At 38.1% G+C, this 17,303-nt stretch overlaps 1 protein-coding gene across 1 annotated transcript in view; it reads right to left on the bottom strand.

Annotated features, from left to right (window-relative positions):
• ANKRD13C (ankyrin repeat domain 13C) overlaps positions 1-17,303 on the bottom strand; it is a 38,644-nt gene that overhangs the window by 12,045 nt on the left and 9,296 nt on the right. The window contains exons 2-7 of the mRNA XM_063137483.1: positions 15,702-15,743; positions 11,097-11,201; positions 8,480-8,565; positions 4,259-4,304; positions 3,041-3,107; positions 653-797 (exon numbers count right to left, since the gene is read on the bottom strand). Coding sequence (XP_062993553.1) covers positions 653-797; positions 3,041-3,107; positions 4,259-4,304; positions 8,480-8,565; positions 11,097-11,201; positions 15,702-15,743 — 491 coding nt within the window. The remainder of the gene's footprint in view (positions 1-652; positions 798-3,040; positions 3,108-4,258; positions 4,305-8,479; positions 8,566-11,096; positions 11,202-15,701; positions 15,744-17,303) is intronic.

The following is a 17,303-nucleotide window of genomic DNA, read 5'->3' as shown; positions in this document are numbered from 1 at the left end:
TCCATTTTCTGCTGACGTAATTAGGAGCATTCCAATAATCAATCAATTCTCTTTGGGATCTGTCTTACACACTACACTGTAAGTATGTGTGCACCATACATTTCATTGAACTAAACTGATACACTGCAGAGGTTGGCCAAATTCTCAGGTTCCAGATTACACTGTACTTCAATTTCAGCTTCTTTCTAAAACTATTCATACATGTCCAGTAAGGCCTTTGAAAACCTTCTGTAGAAATTCCTCTCTTGCAGCCTTCTGACCTCTTCAGATGGTAGGTGTATCATGCATTATTCCAATTAAACATGAAATGGCACCATTGCCATCCAGGAAAAGGAATTTTGGAAGGACACTAGTAATTGATACAGCAAAGAAGCATGGCATATTCATCACAGTTTGTAGCTGAGCAGTCAACTAATTAGGCAGCCTGTAAAGCAGTAGATTTACAGCTCTTTCCTATGCATGCCTACTGTGTAGAATGGGCTTTACTCCCAAGGCAGAACAGGATTGTAGCCTTGTACGCTGGCAACACCTTGTGTTTACTTAGTACATTTAAAAAAAAAACTAGGCATTTGAACATTCGGAGTAAAAGATTGAAAATATTTTGCTTTGTGTACACATAATACTTTCATTTATTAGACATGCTGTGGCTTACCTCATGATGTATTCGTTGGTAAACTTTTTGTTCATTGTCTAAAACTACAAAGGATTCAGAGGGTGCAGCATCACCATTGAAAATGAAGCTCAAGTCCCCTCGTTGGCACTTCATGTCAGTAAAATCTATGAGTGTTGTGTCAAGCCTGTGGAAACATTCCAACAATTGAGCTGATCCAGAAAAATAGACATGTATTACATTGTTTAGATCAAAACTGTACGATGGAAATTTGGGGAGAAATGGGAAAATATGCAATACATTTTTAGTGCGCTTTGCAGATCTAAAGTTATTTTGTTACTTTAGGAACATATAATGAAATGTCTAACTTGGTTCACTCATAAAATCTGCATTAAATTAAAAACATTTAAAATTAAATGCAGTAAAGATATTTTTGTCTGAATAAACTATACATTTAAATTTAGAATACCAAACATGATAATTTTATGAGCAAACCAAGTTACATATAATATATTTTAGGTTCCTATTTTACAGCTGACCAAAGGGAACCACAGCAAGTAGTCCCTGAAACACCTGAATCATTCCAGAAGCTAGACAAAGCAGGAAGAACTGGAGACAGAGGAAGGCTGGCCTACAGCATTTGTTCTTGTTCTGAGGAATTGGTTGGGGTGGAGTTTAGGGAAATCTGGTCTGAAGGGAACAATACTGAGCGCTTACTTAGCTGGAGAAGGTGCTCTTACTTATTGGGAATTGTAATCAATATTTGTTTATTAATTTATTTATTGCATTTATATCCTACCTTTTTTTCCTCCAAGGAATCCAAGGCAGCATACATAATCCTCCTCCTCTCTGTTTTATCCTCACAACAACAACCCTGTGAGGTAGGTTGGACTGAGAGTCTGTGACTAGCTCAAAGTCACCCAATGGGCTTCTATGGCCGAGCGGGGACAAGAACCTGGATCTTCCGACGCCCAGTCCAACACTTTAGCCACTACACCATACTGGCTCTCAATATTTAATTTAAGCATCTTTAAGCAAACTCAACCTATTATTTGAAGAGTGAAATTTTATTTTATTTTGTAAATATTTCTCCTTAATAAACATTTAATTTCTGTTCATTTTGAAAGGCTGTCTCTAGTGGTGGTATCAACCCCACGCCTATGTCATAGAGACCAGGTTACCGAGTTTCTTTTAGCTATAGAGGGTTTATTTTGGTGGCAGTGGTTAAGGGCTTTATAGCTGAGGCAGAATTTCCTAACAGTAACATCTATTAAAAACTGTGGCAATGTATTTCCATAGACTCAAGCCTCAAACATTTTTTTTAAAGAAACTTAGGCACGATAACCACACATTGCTCAGTTGCATGTAGTGGTAGCCGCAGGGTAATTTATACTGTTTCTCTCACACATGGGTTTTATAGAGCTACTACATCTAACAAGAACAAGTGGAGAAATACAGCACTCTGTATTTGGATCAAAACCAAACTGTCAAGAACACACATTTTTTTCATCTATTATGACACTTTGACTCTAGTCACATGTTGGGAAACTGATCTTGATTTGGAATATCCCTAAATGTCTTTAAGTAAAAGAGGCATTTGTCCAGAGTAAATTCAGTCTTCTGCTCCCACCCGTGATTTAGAAGCACCTACATGATCTCTGTAGGATTTAATTATGCAGTAAGGAGATTGTGCTGAAGACGTGCCCTAGCAAGTTCTAGCCTTAAAAAGCCAAGCACCCTGTTATTCATATTAAAAGGTGCTTTACATAATAAATCTTATGAATTTTTAATTTGACTGAGAAGTCTCTGCAGATTAGCAGTACAAGGGATAGTTCAGATTCCAACAAACGACATTTCAATGATGAGCTAAGGGTCAAATCACACTTTGACTTAATAGTACCTGGCACAGTGACTAACTCCATGTATTTCAACACTTCCAAACATGGGCAGGCCCGTGATCTACACATATTGGACCATTCAGAACATTAAGTCTCTCTAAGACAGTTATCTCCTCTAATCTTATTTCCATAATAAATTAGATCTCATTAGTACAATTATTTTGTGAGGCCACTACGCAAAGAAGCTCATAAACATAATTCAACACATGCACACACCCTGGGTGTGTGTGTGTGTATGTGCCAATTTCTTTTTTAGTTGCAGAATCCTCTGAGCAGATTCAGGGGCAGATTTTTGGTGCGTTTAAGGGAATTGTAGAGGAAACGCAAAACTTCAAAACTTCCAGTGAATATAGCCTTTTCCAACACATCCAGAAACTCTTATTCTCTTTACCCATTATCCCAACAGGATATGAAATTTAGTAATATTTGAGTCAAATCACAATCAGAAAAGGAATATCAATTCTATGGTGTTAGAACCAAACATTTTACCAATATTATCGTAGTACAGTCAAAAGATTAAGCCTAATCTTACCTGATATTTATACCTTGTTTGTAAATTTTACATGCATCGGAAGGCAGGATTCGGGAAAGTAAAGGCACTGTATTTGACAAAAAATAACATCATTAGAAATAATGTTATTATAATACAGTCTTTTATATGTATGGGGAACACCATATTTCTCATAACAGCACACAAGTATACCAATATTTCTGGAATTCTATTAACTCCTTTAAAGCATCCAATCTATTTCAAAGCAGGGTAGCAAAACATGTTAGCTTAGCTTGAGTTTGACAAACAGCAAGATACTAAATTAATTTGACATTTTATTCTCTGTAAAAGCAGTATTAAAAATGCTATATCCTTGTTATATAAGGGAATAATTAAATGGCTCCTATTACAATAAGCTTAGTGAAGAAAATGTTTCCCAATCCTTCAACTTTAGTTATGCGACTAGGAATACCACCCTGGCTTGCATGCTCCCTCTTGAATCACACACACACCCCTCTCCCTTCCCTTTTCGGCATCTGATAGTTAGTGTTATCAATCCACTGAGTTGAATGCCAGCCACACTTAGCTTTGGCTAGTTGAAACTGTGGCTGGAGTTGAAACTCTGGTTTGCATTCAACTTGGTGTAGACACAAGGCTAACCATAATTAGTGCTGAAAAGGTAAACGAGCTGGGATTTTAAATGGGAAGGAGCATGTGAGCCAAGGGGGGGAGGGGAAGGCAGAGGGAGGGTTGAGGGGAGGCACACACAAATCCAGAGGGCACTTTCAATCTCTAAACCATGGTTAAGAGATCAAGAAGCATTGACCTTAATGCATTCCATTAACCATTTTGTGGTTAAGCAGCATGGTTTACCGTGTTGTCTGAACAGGGCCATTATGTCTGCATCAAGTCACAGGTAATACCACACATTAGCATCCTTGCTTTAGATTAGGAGAGGGATTAGTGCCCACTATAACAGTATTCAGGCGCTATACTTACAATTAAAAGCAGCACATGAGTGCTGAGCAGCCCTGCCCGCGAAGCCATGTACACCAAGAAGCCTCTTGCTGTACTGCCTATGAATGCAGCACCAGCATCTGCAGGGAGGCATACAGCTGTAGGCATGAAAGCTTCAACTCAACTTGGGCAGGACTGCTTGGCATAAACGCATTTGTATGTAAAAGCACGACCAACTCAAGTTAAAAGTCTGGAAAAAATACTATGAACTTTTTTGGGTGTTCTTAAAAAAAAACAACGTACCCCAACTTTGAAAATCCCAGTGAAGTTCAAGATAGAAGTCACCTAGCTGAAGAAAAACAAAATTGTAATTGTTAAATGTTAATAACTTGGTAACTACTGTCATTCTCCCCTCCCAACCCCGCAAAAAAATATTAATACACACACACCTTTCATATTGGACATGCTAAATTTGTAGGACAGTGTACATTAATGAAGACCAGTTTGCACACCTATTCACATTAGCAGCTTTTTTTTTTAAACCACTACATTTTTTTGGTTATTTCATCTACAAAAGAACTAAAGTTAGCATCTTTAAATATTCCATTACTAGTTTAAAATATGATTGAACACAAGCAAAATTGGTCTAGCCAAACAATATGATTTTTAATCAATTTAATCTTGCAATTAGATACAGGGCAGTATCCCTACACCTAGTGCTCATGCAGTAGCGGAACCAACTGCTATGGCAATAGGAACTAATCCCAGAAATGAGTGGAAATGCTGATTTCCAGAATGAGGCAGGTCAGTGGAGCTCTCTTCTGTGAGAGAGAAGTGTTGCTGCTCATTTCCAGTTGTTTCAGGAATCACTAGTACCTGTTGCACTAGTGGTCCTTTCTGCTAGCATGCGACACTGTAGAATAATGCGCATAAGATATACGCTCTCCAATGTTACCATCCCATTGTTGTGACTCTTAGGCCTAATCTACACAAAGTAGGGTATTCTACTATGAAAGCAGCATATAAAAGGCAGGAGCCACACCAAGCAGAATATAGTGGTGTGAAAGTGGTATATGGTAAGTCTCAATGGACCCCAACAGTTGTCGGTGCACTTCAATACCACTATAAAGCAGTGGTGTGGCTCCTGCCTTTTATATACCGCTTTCATAGTGCAATATCCTGCTTGGTGTAGATTAGGCCTTAGAGGCTGTTCAGACCATGTTTCCCCTCAGATTTTGCTAGGAAAGAAAAAAGGGAATAACCAAATTGACAGATCCTATGGTTAATTCAGCCCTGTTGCTAAGCCCTCAGAAGTTACTAGACCTCTTTTTGTTACTCTCTTGCTTTTTACTCAAAAAAGTAAAGGGTCCCTCTTAAGAATAAGATGCAAGCTCATAATTTTTGAGGCTAGAAACACAGCAAGCTAGCAGAGGCGGCAAGCATCACTCCATGCCTCAGCCAGCGCATTTGACTTCCGTGCTCATCAAAGAGGCAGCAAAGCCCTTTTCTCCATCAACAGCATGGAAGCCAAGTGAACTTGCCAAGGAGGTAGGAAATGATCCTTGCCTCCCCCTCCAACCCACTGTGTATCTTTGCTGTACGTGCAGAAGGCAAAACACCTTCATGCATATCCAGTGGAGAAATAGGGTGGGCTGGCCGATATTACTCCGTGCCTACTCAGCAAGCCTGCTTGATTTCTATACCAGACACAAAGGAAGGGGCTTCTCCTCCTGCATTTTCAGCATAGAAACTGACTGGGCTGGCATACCAGCAACACTGTCCCTGCTCCGTCAGCCTGATCTGCTTTCGTCCGTAGCCAGCACTGAAGCCAAGCAAGCTGGCAAAGCAGGGAAAGATCGCGGAGTCCCTTTTTTGCCAGCCCATTCACTCTTTGCCTGGAGGGAATTCCATACACTTGCCTTCAGGGAATCCCTGGCTGCCAATGCAACGAAGACAAGATGGTTATTTGAACATAACAACATAAGAAGTGCCCTGATGCTGGATCAGACCAAGGGTCCATCTAGTCCAGGACTCTGTTCACACAGTGGCCAACGAGCTATCGGCCAGGGATGAACAAGCAGGACATGGTGCAACAGCACCCTCCCACCCATCTTCCCCAGCAGCTGGTGCACACAGGCTTATTGCCTCGAATACTGGAGATAGCACACAACCATCAGGGCTAGTAGCCATTGATAGCCTTCACCTCCAGGAATTTATCCAACCCCCTTTTTAAAGCCATCCAGATTGGTGGCCATCACTACATCTTGTAGAAGTGAGTTCCATAATTTAACTATGCGCTGTGTGAAGAAGTACTTCCTTTTATTTGTCCTGGATCTCCCACCAATCAGTTTCGTGGGATGACCCCGGGGTTCTAGTATTTTGAGAGAGGGAGAAAAATGTCTCCCTATCCACATTCTCCATTCCATGCATAATTTTGTACACCTCTATCATGTCTCCCCTTAGCCTCCTTTGAAGACAAGATATTGGAGAATGGCAATGTCCTAGCTCAAGAACAGTTCCTAACGTAAGTACTGATATAAAGACGGACACATTGCCAATTTGAAGGAAGAAAGGCTACACATACACAGTTTCCACAGTCCAATTCAAACCATTTTTTACTCAGCACGACAGGGTTCTGGAGCAACCTAGAAGTATCTGTCATCTATTTACTTTAGCTTAGAGAAATTCCATAGTCATCTTGTCTTGTTAATCTGGCTCATCTTAACTATCATTTTATGGCTATTCCTCCACTTTAGAAATACCTAGTTCTTCCAGACTCCATACAGCAATTTTCTCCATGCACAAAAAATATTTTCTACAAGATTTGCACCTACAGTGACAGCCTTCAACAGGAAATGTATTTTAAAGAGTTATTCTGCCAGTATTTTTTTTTTAAAATCAGGCTGTTTTTGCTGGTTATGTTGATAAGCCTATCTGACATGTTATGTTGTATTCTTAAAAAATCTTGATGAAAATACAAATGTTCATGGTTCAAACGGGGGGGGGGGGGGCATTATTCAAACCTTCCAGCATATTTGCGTCATCAATCTATTCCAGAAACATAAATTAACCAATTTCATCATGACTTTAAAATTCAAAAGTCACATAAAAGTGAAGTACTGCAGTCTTTTTCATATTGATTTATTCATCCAGTTCTGCTTTAACTCTAAAATAGCAGTGACATTTGTAAAAACAAAACAACAACAACAAACAAACTGCTTTGACCACTGCAAGAAGGTAGAAATGGCAGTTTCTTTGGATAAAAGTGATATTTAAATTTAATAGAACAAAATATTATAAACAGGGTGCCATTTCAGATTGGACTGGAATTTCACTAGAGGTAAGGATTGCCTTTACAGCTTGGTAGCAACTAAGGGTGTGATCCTATGCATGTTCAGACAGAAAGTAAGTCCTACAACTCCCAGCATTTGCCAGCCAAAATGGGGGATGCTGGGAGCTGTAAGATTTTTTTTCTGTATAAATATGCATAGGATTACACCATAAGGCATATATATTCAAAATAAACAAATATTGTGGGCAAGTTCCACTGTGCTCCAAAGAGAGGCCCCTTCAATGTTAAGATATGGAAGGGAATACTTTTTCATAACTTTTAACTGTTCAGTTAAAAGTTTAACAGGTATCTTTTAAACAAACAAATTGCTTATCAGAATGGAACTAACAGGGTGACCAAAGATATTGGTGGTCCTGTAACACAACCATTTGTGGTCTGTGACAACTGTCCCTACTTAAATGGCACCACTGATTAGAAGAGTATAACAATACAGAAGACTACACTTGTGAACGACTTATTTTTATTACCCTTCTAGAGATTTCTGTACCATTTTATAATTAGTGCTGATCGTACTTTCCACATCTCTTTTCATATTTTGCATTTCTTGAACAGGAAAAAGAACATTCAGATCTCATATTGCTGCTGATCATTGGCCACAATGGCTAGAACAGCAATCTACCAGAATATTTGAACTTTTAATCCTATATTACCATCTGAAAGACCACATTACTGTATAGGCAGAAACAGGCTAGGCAAATACAGTGGCTCATTAATTTTGGAATAACCCAGAAATAAAAGAAATGTCAAAAGCAGCAGAGCCAGGGAATATATCATTATCCAAGACAAAATCATCATACCGGGAAAAGCAGATTCAACAGATAGCTGTACCATATCACATTGGAAGCCACGTTTTTATCAGTTACAAACCATAGCAAAGACATAGCACTAAAATTCTGTAGCAGGAACAGGCAACATACAACAGAACAGACCTAGTCACTGAGGCCTGCTACTGCTACACCCTAGACCATCCATTCTACAGGAGATGGACAGGCAACTGACATGCAGTTCACAGACAAAAGGTTGACTAGGACAGCTCTAGAGAGCTGTAACTCAAACAGGAACTTGTACAAGTGCCCGTTTGTTCTTATCAAGTGCAATAACCAGCAAATTATTTTAAAATTAAAGGCTCCCATAATCTTAAATCACAAATGACAAAATCTTTACAAACTTACCTCTTTCAGGGCTTTTAATAATCGAGGTCGCTTTTCTTCAACACTTTCCCTAGACTGTTGTTTCAGTTTCCTTAGGAGTGCTGTAACTAAATTAATACACTATAAGCCAAATATAATGTGGCAATGTTAAATATCAACTAAGACTGGGACTCAGGACCTGGGACTGCCTTTAAGATCCTTTTTGTTACTGGAAAATGTATGCAAAAGCATGGCAGGAAGGTAGCAAAAGCCAGTTTGCATTGATATAGTTCCAATATTATCCCTATCTACTACCATTTAGAAAGCAATGCATACCACTTTCATGGAGCCTAATAAGACAAATCTGGGAACAATAAATACTCCAGCATTATTGAAAAGCAGCTGTGGACCGGGTCAGTAATATGGATAGGAGACCACAGGGAGCATCATGTAATACAGTATTTTCATGCACACAAAGCCTTTACATGCACTTCCATCTTACAAATGTTGGAGTTGCAGCAATGTTTTCCCTTTAATACCTCTCATATCCAACTCCAGATTGTTTTCTGAAGGAGTTTCTAAAATTTCTAAAATTCATGTACCAGCAAGCATCCCTCAGTTGTGGCCATAGTGTTGATGTTCATCATGGTTGGAAGAATCTTCCACCATTTAAACACTGGATCTGAAGCATTCTATTGAACAGCTTTTTAAAAATAAATAATTAAATAAATAGCAATGAACATATATTCATCTGCCATTCCATAATATGACAGAAGGCTCTTTTATTCAAATTGTCTATAATTAACCCTGAACATTGCATGTAAGTAATATGAAAGTTAGATATTACCTAATCTAGTCTTGTGAGATGTAATTTATAATAAGCAAATCAAGTTCACTCTGTAATTTGTGTTGAATAAAATTAAACATTTAGATATGAACAAATAGAATAATATTAATCTGTCATGAAAATTTTTGGCCTTACAAAGGCAGAAGCAAGTTGGGTAAACTACTTCTATAGAAAGAATGAGTCAGTCACTTTATGCATCAGTTGAGGAGCAGGATATAATAATAACACCAACACCACATTGCCTTCTTGAAGAATTGGTCTCGATTTTAATATATGGTTGGTTAACTAAGTCTTACCTAACAACAGTATAATTTTGCTCTTGACTTACTCATAGTTAATGTTGGTGCCAATGTATCACTTAAACTGTGTTTAAGGCCAGGGGAAGACTCATGTGATCCATTCCTGATCTCTTAATCATAATTAATAATTAAATAATAGCCAGCTTCACCTCTTCACCAACCCTAATACTTGCTTATCTGGTGTGTCTATAGCAGAACATTATACATTATGCTTTAAAAATGATTGATTTGATGCTCAAGATTTATACCAGGCGTGAGCAACTTGTAGCCCTCCAAAAGTTGTGTCTTCCAGCTCCCATCATTCCTGACCATTGGCTCTGTTGGCTAGGGCTGATGGAAGTTTTAAGCCAAACATCTGGAGGGCCACAAATTGCTGACTTGGAGATGTAAAGGCCCGGGGGAAAAAACCTGGAAAAATTCAGGGGGGAAACATTTTTTTTCTAAGGACTGTTTCTGCTTCCCCCCGCCCACCCTGCAAATAGGAGAAATTAAATAGCTTTGGATTACGAAATATTTTCTTTTAGAATTTTAGAGCAGTACGACAATGGAACCAGTTACCTAGGGAGGTTGTGGGCTCTCCCACACTAGAGGCATTCAAGAGGCAGCTGGACAGCCATCTGTCAGGTATGCTTTAGGGTGGATTCCTGCATTGAGCAGGATGGCCTTATAGGCCCCTTCCAACTCTGCTATTCTATGATTCTATAGACAAGTATTCATACAACATTACCCAGCCTTTACTCCCCACTACCAAATGATTTCTAAAAAATATGCAATAAGAACACTTTAATAGAAAGACTAGAGATGTAAAAATTCTGGAAATAATGACGACATGGAGATTTTTTAAAAAATCCTCTCTGTAAGATTCCCAGCATAGTTATTTATTTTATTCCTTATTAAAATTATTGTTCTAACATATATTTTACTGATAGACCTTTATGCTCAGTTTCCCAAAATGTGAGTAGAGCCACCACTGTGTATTCTTGACAGTAAATGTTCATTCTTGACAGTTTGGTGTTTGTTTTATGGAGTCCTGTCTTTCTGATGCTACAGCAGTCATTTAATGTAGTTCTAGTGTATTCAGACAATAATTATAAATTTACTGAGTTTATAATACTTTTATTTTAAAAGTTTTAAAATAAGGATAATTTTATGAGCAAACTAAGTTATACATAAAATAACTTTAGAAACAGAAAGCCTGCTTTATGTTCTTAAATCAGCCCTCCCCAACCTGGTGCCCTCCAGATGTTTTGGACTACAGTGCCCAGCATTCCTGACCATTAGCCATGCTGCCTGATGCTGATGGAAGCTGAAATCCAAAATATCTGGAGGGCACCTGGTTGGGAAGAGCTGATTTAGGAACTGTTCCCATTTCCCTCCCCATGGCCTCAAGTTCCAGAAATTTTATATCTCTATGTCCACCCTAATCTAAACACTTTTGCAATATACCACTAGTTTTAAAGGCAAAATGGATTTTCTATATTTATGTCAAACAACCAGAGCAATGGATTCTTACTCATTTGTCTATCTCCATAGCTGATGGCTTCTGCAAGAGGACTCCATCCCTGAGCATTTTTCACTTTCACAGGAGCATTGTGGGCCAAAAGCAAGTGAGCACATTCTATAATAAAGTAAGAAGCAGTAATTATTTTCTAAATAAGTCTATTAAATCACTCTTCTGCAAAGAGCTACTTATAGATGGACACAACCAATACTGAAGTAAATATGTTTTTCTAATTCAAAGACAGTTGAGCAGCACATTAAAACAAACCAGTTGAGGATGCTGTTTGCATTTAAAACATGTTATGTAGCATTTTGGTGTAAACCGATGGTTTGGATAGAACAGCTGGCTTGGATCCAGAGGACTAACTTGACCCATTGATTCCAGCAGGGCTAGGACATAACTAGCTTTTCTGGACCTAGCCTTGTACCCTCCAGAGCCATTACAGATTACAGAGAAATCAAATCTGAAAGACGCTTATTTAACAACCCAATCTGCTCTACAATTATCCAAGGAGATTATCTGTACAGATTTACCTAAACTAAGAATGCACTATAGATTTTGCTTATGATACAGACCATGCCCCTTCTTAAACCACAATCATTGCAAGCATCTTTGGAACTGAATTTGAAAATCAGGATTCAAAATGGTTTAAAATGATTTTACATGAAACTTGCCTATAATTGTTAGGAACATGGAAAATGATTCATAAGAATGTAAGAAGAGCACTGGTAGTTCAGACCAAAAACTTATCAAGTGCCTATGGGAAGCCCAGAAGCAGGGTATCAATGCAGTAGCAAACTCCTACTCATATTTCCCAGCAACTGGTATAAAAAGTCATACTGCCTCTAATACTGGGGGAATATACAGCCATCATGAATAGTAGCCATTGGAATCTTATCCCCCATGAATTTGTCAAATCCCTTTTTAAAGCCATCCTAGATGCTGGTCATCAGTACATCTTGTGGAAGTGAAATGCAAAGTTTCCTTAATCTTACAGGATATTCAGAAGAAATTGCATCATCTTATCAAACAATTTTACTATTTTAATTATAACTTTCAGGTACATTAACTGAAGTAGGATAGTAGATTCTTGTGAACTGTAAAGGAATTGGTATCCCACTGCTAACAAACAGCTCTTTGATCCAGTGGAGCTTCTATCAACAGAATGGGGAGAAAGGCAGTTTTGGAAATGCCTCCTTCCCCTATAGTCCCCCAACACACCTCCACAGATCTGCTTTGGAGGGTTGGTGGGGACTCTTCAGAACAGCATGGGAGGTGGCACAGGCTCCTACAAGGAGAAGGAGAATCAGCCAAAATCACTTTTCTCCCTGTTCTCGGCTGGATCAAAGAGACTTCCATCAATGGAAGACACCAAATGGATACAACCCTGTTTTCACAGTATGCCTTAGTAATGCCATTCCTTTGTAAGATAGCTAGCTTGAGGCAGACTTTGAATTGAAAGGTAGAAAAAGGCTAAAGCCTGTACCACTATGATTTAGTAATTTATACTTTTAAGAACTATTGCATAATGACTAATTACAAATATGTAAGAACAGTTTAACTGCCCATTTGTGCACAAATAATTATGACTCTGAGATTAACAGGAAATGATTGAACAGTCTTGTCTGCCATACAGAGCATCTAGCTTGTGTCTACTCTTTCTAATTAACACAGTTGTACTGAGGTTTGGAGATTGTTTCATGTCAATATCTTACCTAGTTGAGTCAGCCAAGGATGCTAGTGGATAAAGAGGACCCACAGCACTCTGAGTAACACTTGTAACGTGATTAGGGATGAAAGAGAACATCTTAATCATCAACTAAGCATAGTTTTATTTATCCTACACTGGAGGAAATACTGAGACTCTACCCTGCTTGCACACCTCTGTTCAGTTGGTAACTTTTATCTGCAGTGGGGAGAGTGGGAGAAGAGCAAGTGAAAGAATGCATCTGAGCCCAAGGCCTGAAATTAGGAGGCCAAAACATAATTTTACCAGTTTTAAAAACAAACATTTTAGGAGTTTTGTACCTTCAAAAGACAGAAACTACCACCAGTTCTGCCACTTTAGTGTGGCCCAACCACCGGCATCTACTTCCCAACCTCCCCAACTGTTATGCCATACAAACATTAAGAAAGAAAAAGAATGAGTAGCATGAATGAGAAACGAAAAATGGAATGAGGGAAGAATAAGAATAAGGCAGTTATTCCCTCACTTTTCACAGATGAATCTAGATGTCGGGATGCTTAGAGCAGACTTGCTAAAAGAAATAGGACCCAAGTCAGTCATGTCTAAATTAAGTCTCTTTGATTTCAATGGGTTTACTTTAAGCATGACTGAATCTGGATTCAACCTACTGAATTTAGTCCAGATCTCAGATAAAACTAGGAAGGTCATGAGATACTAGACGATGATGTTTTCATAAAAAACAGCAATGGAAGGAAAAGAAAAATAAACTTAACTTTAGAGACTTAGACTTCCTTGCTGGCCAGCCCACTGTGTGATACATATAATATACTGATCCAATAGTCAATCCTCAGAGAACATATTTTTAATTTTGATCTCCAGAATAATTTTATCTTCAGGATAATAAAAGGATTTCCACTAAGGTTATTTAACTGCTGAATTGTGCCTTCAATTCTCAAAAGCAATATGAAATGTCTTCTACAGAGATTTTCTACCCAATAAGTATTTGCAGCAAAAGGCATTTTGGTAGTTAAGGACACTGAGGATAAGAAGCTTGGATAAGTTTATACACTACCGTATGGTAGGACTGTAACTAAGTATGAAGTTGCTTGCGCATCTGCTAGAAGCTATTTCTTCCTCTGTAGAACAGCCCACCTCATAGTCTGAGAACTCTGCTTCTAAAACATCACAATGGCTGGGTTTATGCAACACCACAACCCACACTCAAGGTTGATTGTAGGTTGAATGTGGGTTGTTGTTGAACTATGGGTGTTGTGTGAACCCACCCACACTAACAAATCACGGTTTGCTAACCACGAACAACCCACGAAGTGAACCCATGGTTGTTGTTGGTTTGTGAACTGTGGGTTATATGTGGTTAACAAACCATAGGTTGTTAAGATAGCTGGGTTTACACAACACAACAACTCACAGTTCAATGACAATCCAGTCAATTCACACTCAACCTTGAGTGTAAGTTGTGGTGTTGCATGAACCTAGTCAATAGGGGCTTTGAAAAAATAACATAACAAAAGGACAGTAAATGTATTCCAGTCCTTAGAATGAATTATTATGATTAGTCTTTTTGCTAACACAACTATGCTGGAAAAAATGAACTGAAAACAGTATCTTTGTCAATATTCATGGGGTTTTACATATGAGTGATAGAAAGTTCTGAAAATTACAGTACTTCTCTTACAGTACTTTATTCTACCCAGTTTCAGTCCCTGCTATATAAACATGTTCTGAGTCCCATCTGACCCTTTGCAACATAACAACAAAAGAATGAAAGACTGTGGTGTGTAGAAGTATGCAGGTAGTAATTCTCTTACATGACAATCTTCCTACAGCTATTGCCATTAAATAAGCAAGGGCAAATGGAAAGCATGTAGAGTGTGGTCCTGTCTCTAGCTTACAGTAACACAGCACTGACAGCATTTCCACAATGGTTACTGGGATAAACAGGGCTTTCCCCCACCCCGGTATTTCCCTCTGCCATGGTGTGCAAACTGCTGTTGCAGTATCCAAACCCCAAATCCCTCTGTCATAGTCTCAGAATGACTGCCACCCCTCCCGCTCACTTATTGTTAGCAATAAGGATCGATGGCAGAGGAAATGGCGGTAGGCACATTTCCAGTTCTCACTCATGTTCTTACTCCTGCTGAAGCCACTAAGAGGAAGCACAACTTCATTGCCCTTTGCATCGATGCTGCTGCATTGTACTTTACAAAGCCTTCTGACAAGCACCAAGTTTGTAGATAAGCAAGTAGTTTACCCTCCTCATCCTCTTGGCCTTACAGAGCCCCTGGATCTGCAGCAATGCCTTCATTTCACGCCACAACTCCAATTCATTCCACAAATACTTTGCCACCATTGTACCTCCCCAACAAGTACCAAATAAGATAACAGAAATTTGTTATAGCGGCCTGACTAACAATGAGTTTACTAGCAAGTCAATATGAATGGGGATTGAGTGGGCCATGCCTAGCACGTCCAGCTGCCACTCTCCTCCCCTCATGACAGTAAACAGCTGATAGGGAGGAACAAGGAAGAACAGATGTGGGAAGGGAGAGAAGGGACCACTCTCTTCTCACTTGTACTATTCCTTGGTGAACCTCACCACCATCTTCCCCAGCTATTTCCTGATTGGAAAGTTGAGAGGAGGGCTTTTTGTTTTTTTAAAAAAGAGGAATTCTCCTCTTGTTCTGTTGCTCTCTTCAAGCAGATGTGCAAAGGAACGAAAAATCCGTCCTGGGGATTCTAGTTGCTGACCTCTATATGAAAAGCAAAAAAAGAGGAACCCTCACTGTGAGACTGAAAAGAAAGGGAAAAGATCAATTTCAGGAGTGTTGGTGGAACTTTTCCCTTTCTTTTCGACCTCTATATGAGACAATGTTTTCTTTTAAAGCAGATATAAGAGCACAATAACCAACCTTTATTCCCCAACATCACCGCAAGATGTAACGGAGTGTTTCCTATAAAGAAAAAATACATTTTTGTTTAATAAGTTTATAGGATCTTAATCAGGCAGAATAAAATATGAAATTTCACATTGATAACGCACAATTGAGGTTACGACGATTTAAGTATAATAATCCTATCGTTTTAAATTTGATCTGAGCAAACAGTGTTAAATCATATAATGAGTCGCTTTACTACATTATCTATATTATTTCCATATTCAATTTTACTCTTGGGAAATTAATAGGACAAGAATAATTAAAAATACTGAAAAACCAAGGGACATTCTGTCACCCTAAATTAATTAAGGTTTGTAAAGTCTCCATTGTTATCAATAATGACAGATCTAGGTCACTACCCATGAGGAATTTATTCTAATAAAAAATTAAGCAGCATATTTTATTTATTCATTGCACAGGTCCAGTTGTATAAATGAACTCTTATTAAAGTGGTGTAATGTAAACCGGGTATCATTCACTATACTGCAAACTGCCCTGGGATAATTATAAATGGTGGCATATAAATAAATTCAAAATACTTAATTACTGGAAAAAGATAAAAGTAATAGCTTAAAATTATAAACAAAGAAGAGTTATGGATTTTCTGTATTTGTGATTTGAAAGCATAGAATTTGATACAGGACATAGAAGTCAGCTTTCTGAAAAGATCAAATCTTGATTTTATAGCAATGAAGAAAGACAATGGCTGGAAAATTTTAGAAGTAGGGCTGGAAAGTTAAGCAAATTTTCCAGCTGAATGACAAAAACTGGAAGAAAGAATTATAAACAAAATGAACAGTTCTATGCAAAGGTATGCAGTTTTCACCAATCTTTGTTAAAATGCAAATAACTGAAATATTACCAGCTGTTACAACTTGAAGATAGAAACTAACTTTTCTTAAATTAAGCCAAAATTGTGGAATACAAGTCATTACATTTCCCATACTGAATTTTAATATTCCGTGAATGGACTAATCCATGGGAAATGAAAATACATTAATTAGAAACTACACTTTTCTAACTACGTTCTGGAATGTAGCTTGAGCACTGCACTTTTCAACCTTCTAGAATAATCTTTTGTTGTAAGAAGCACACTCTATCTCCCTGGCCTGAAGTTTAATCAAGCCTTAATTGATTACAGTCTCCTTATATATCAAATATATTTAAATTATACTTGTAATTTATCATACCATGATGGTCTGCTGATTACTGATTGTCTCAATAGATGTGGAATAAGTGATATTAACCATGAAATATGCAAGACACTGAGCAGCTGACTTCCACTACTACTGAGACCTTAAAAGGAATTCAGGTGATTTCTTTTGTGCGATATCAACTTAGGGAAAGTCCAAAATGTATGGCATTCCCTCTAACATGTTTTCATTTTACTTTAAATTGTAAGCCTGTGGGCAGGACCTGTATTAGGTACATATCTAAAATAATGTATGTTCTAAAAATTGTGACGATTCTACTCTATATTATATTTTACTGTAACTGAAGAAATTGTGAAAAGGGGCATAAGCAAGATTTGCTTTGTTTTTAATATTAACCAAGGAAGCATTTTTGTAGTACCAT

Source organism: Elgaria multicarinata, chromosome 1, assembly GCF_023053635.1.
Source record: "Elgaria multicarinata webbii isolate HBS135686 ecotype San Diego chromosome 1, rElgMul1.1.pri, whole genome shotgun sequence".
Lineage (NCBI taxonomy): Eukaryota > Metazoa > Chordata > Lepidosauria > Squamata > Anguidae > Elgaria > Elgaria multicarinata.
Note: the sequence above shows the minus strand (reverse complement) of the source record. Positions and strands in the feature narration are given on the sequence as shown.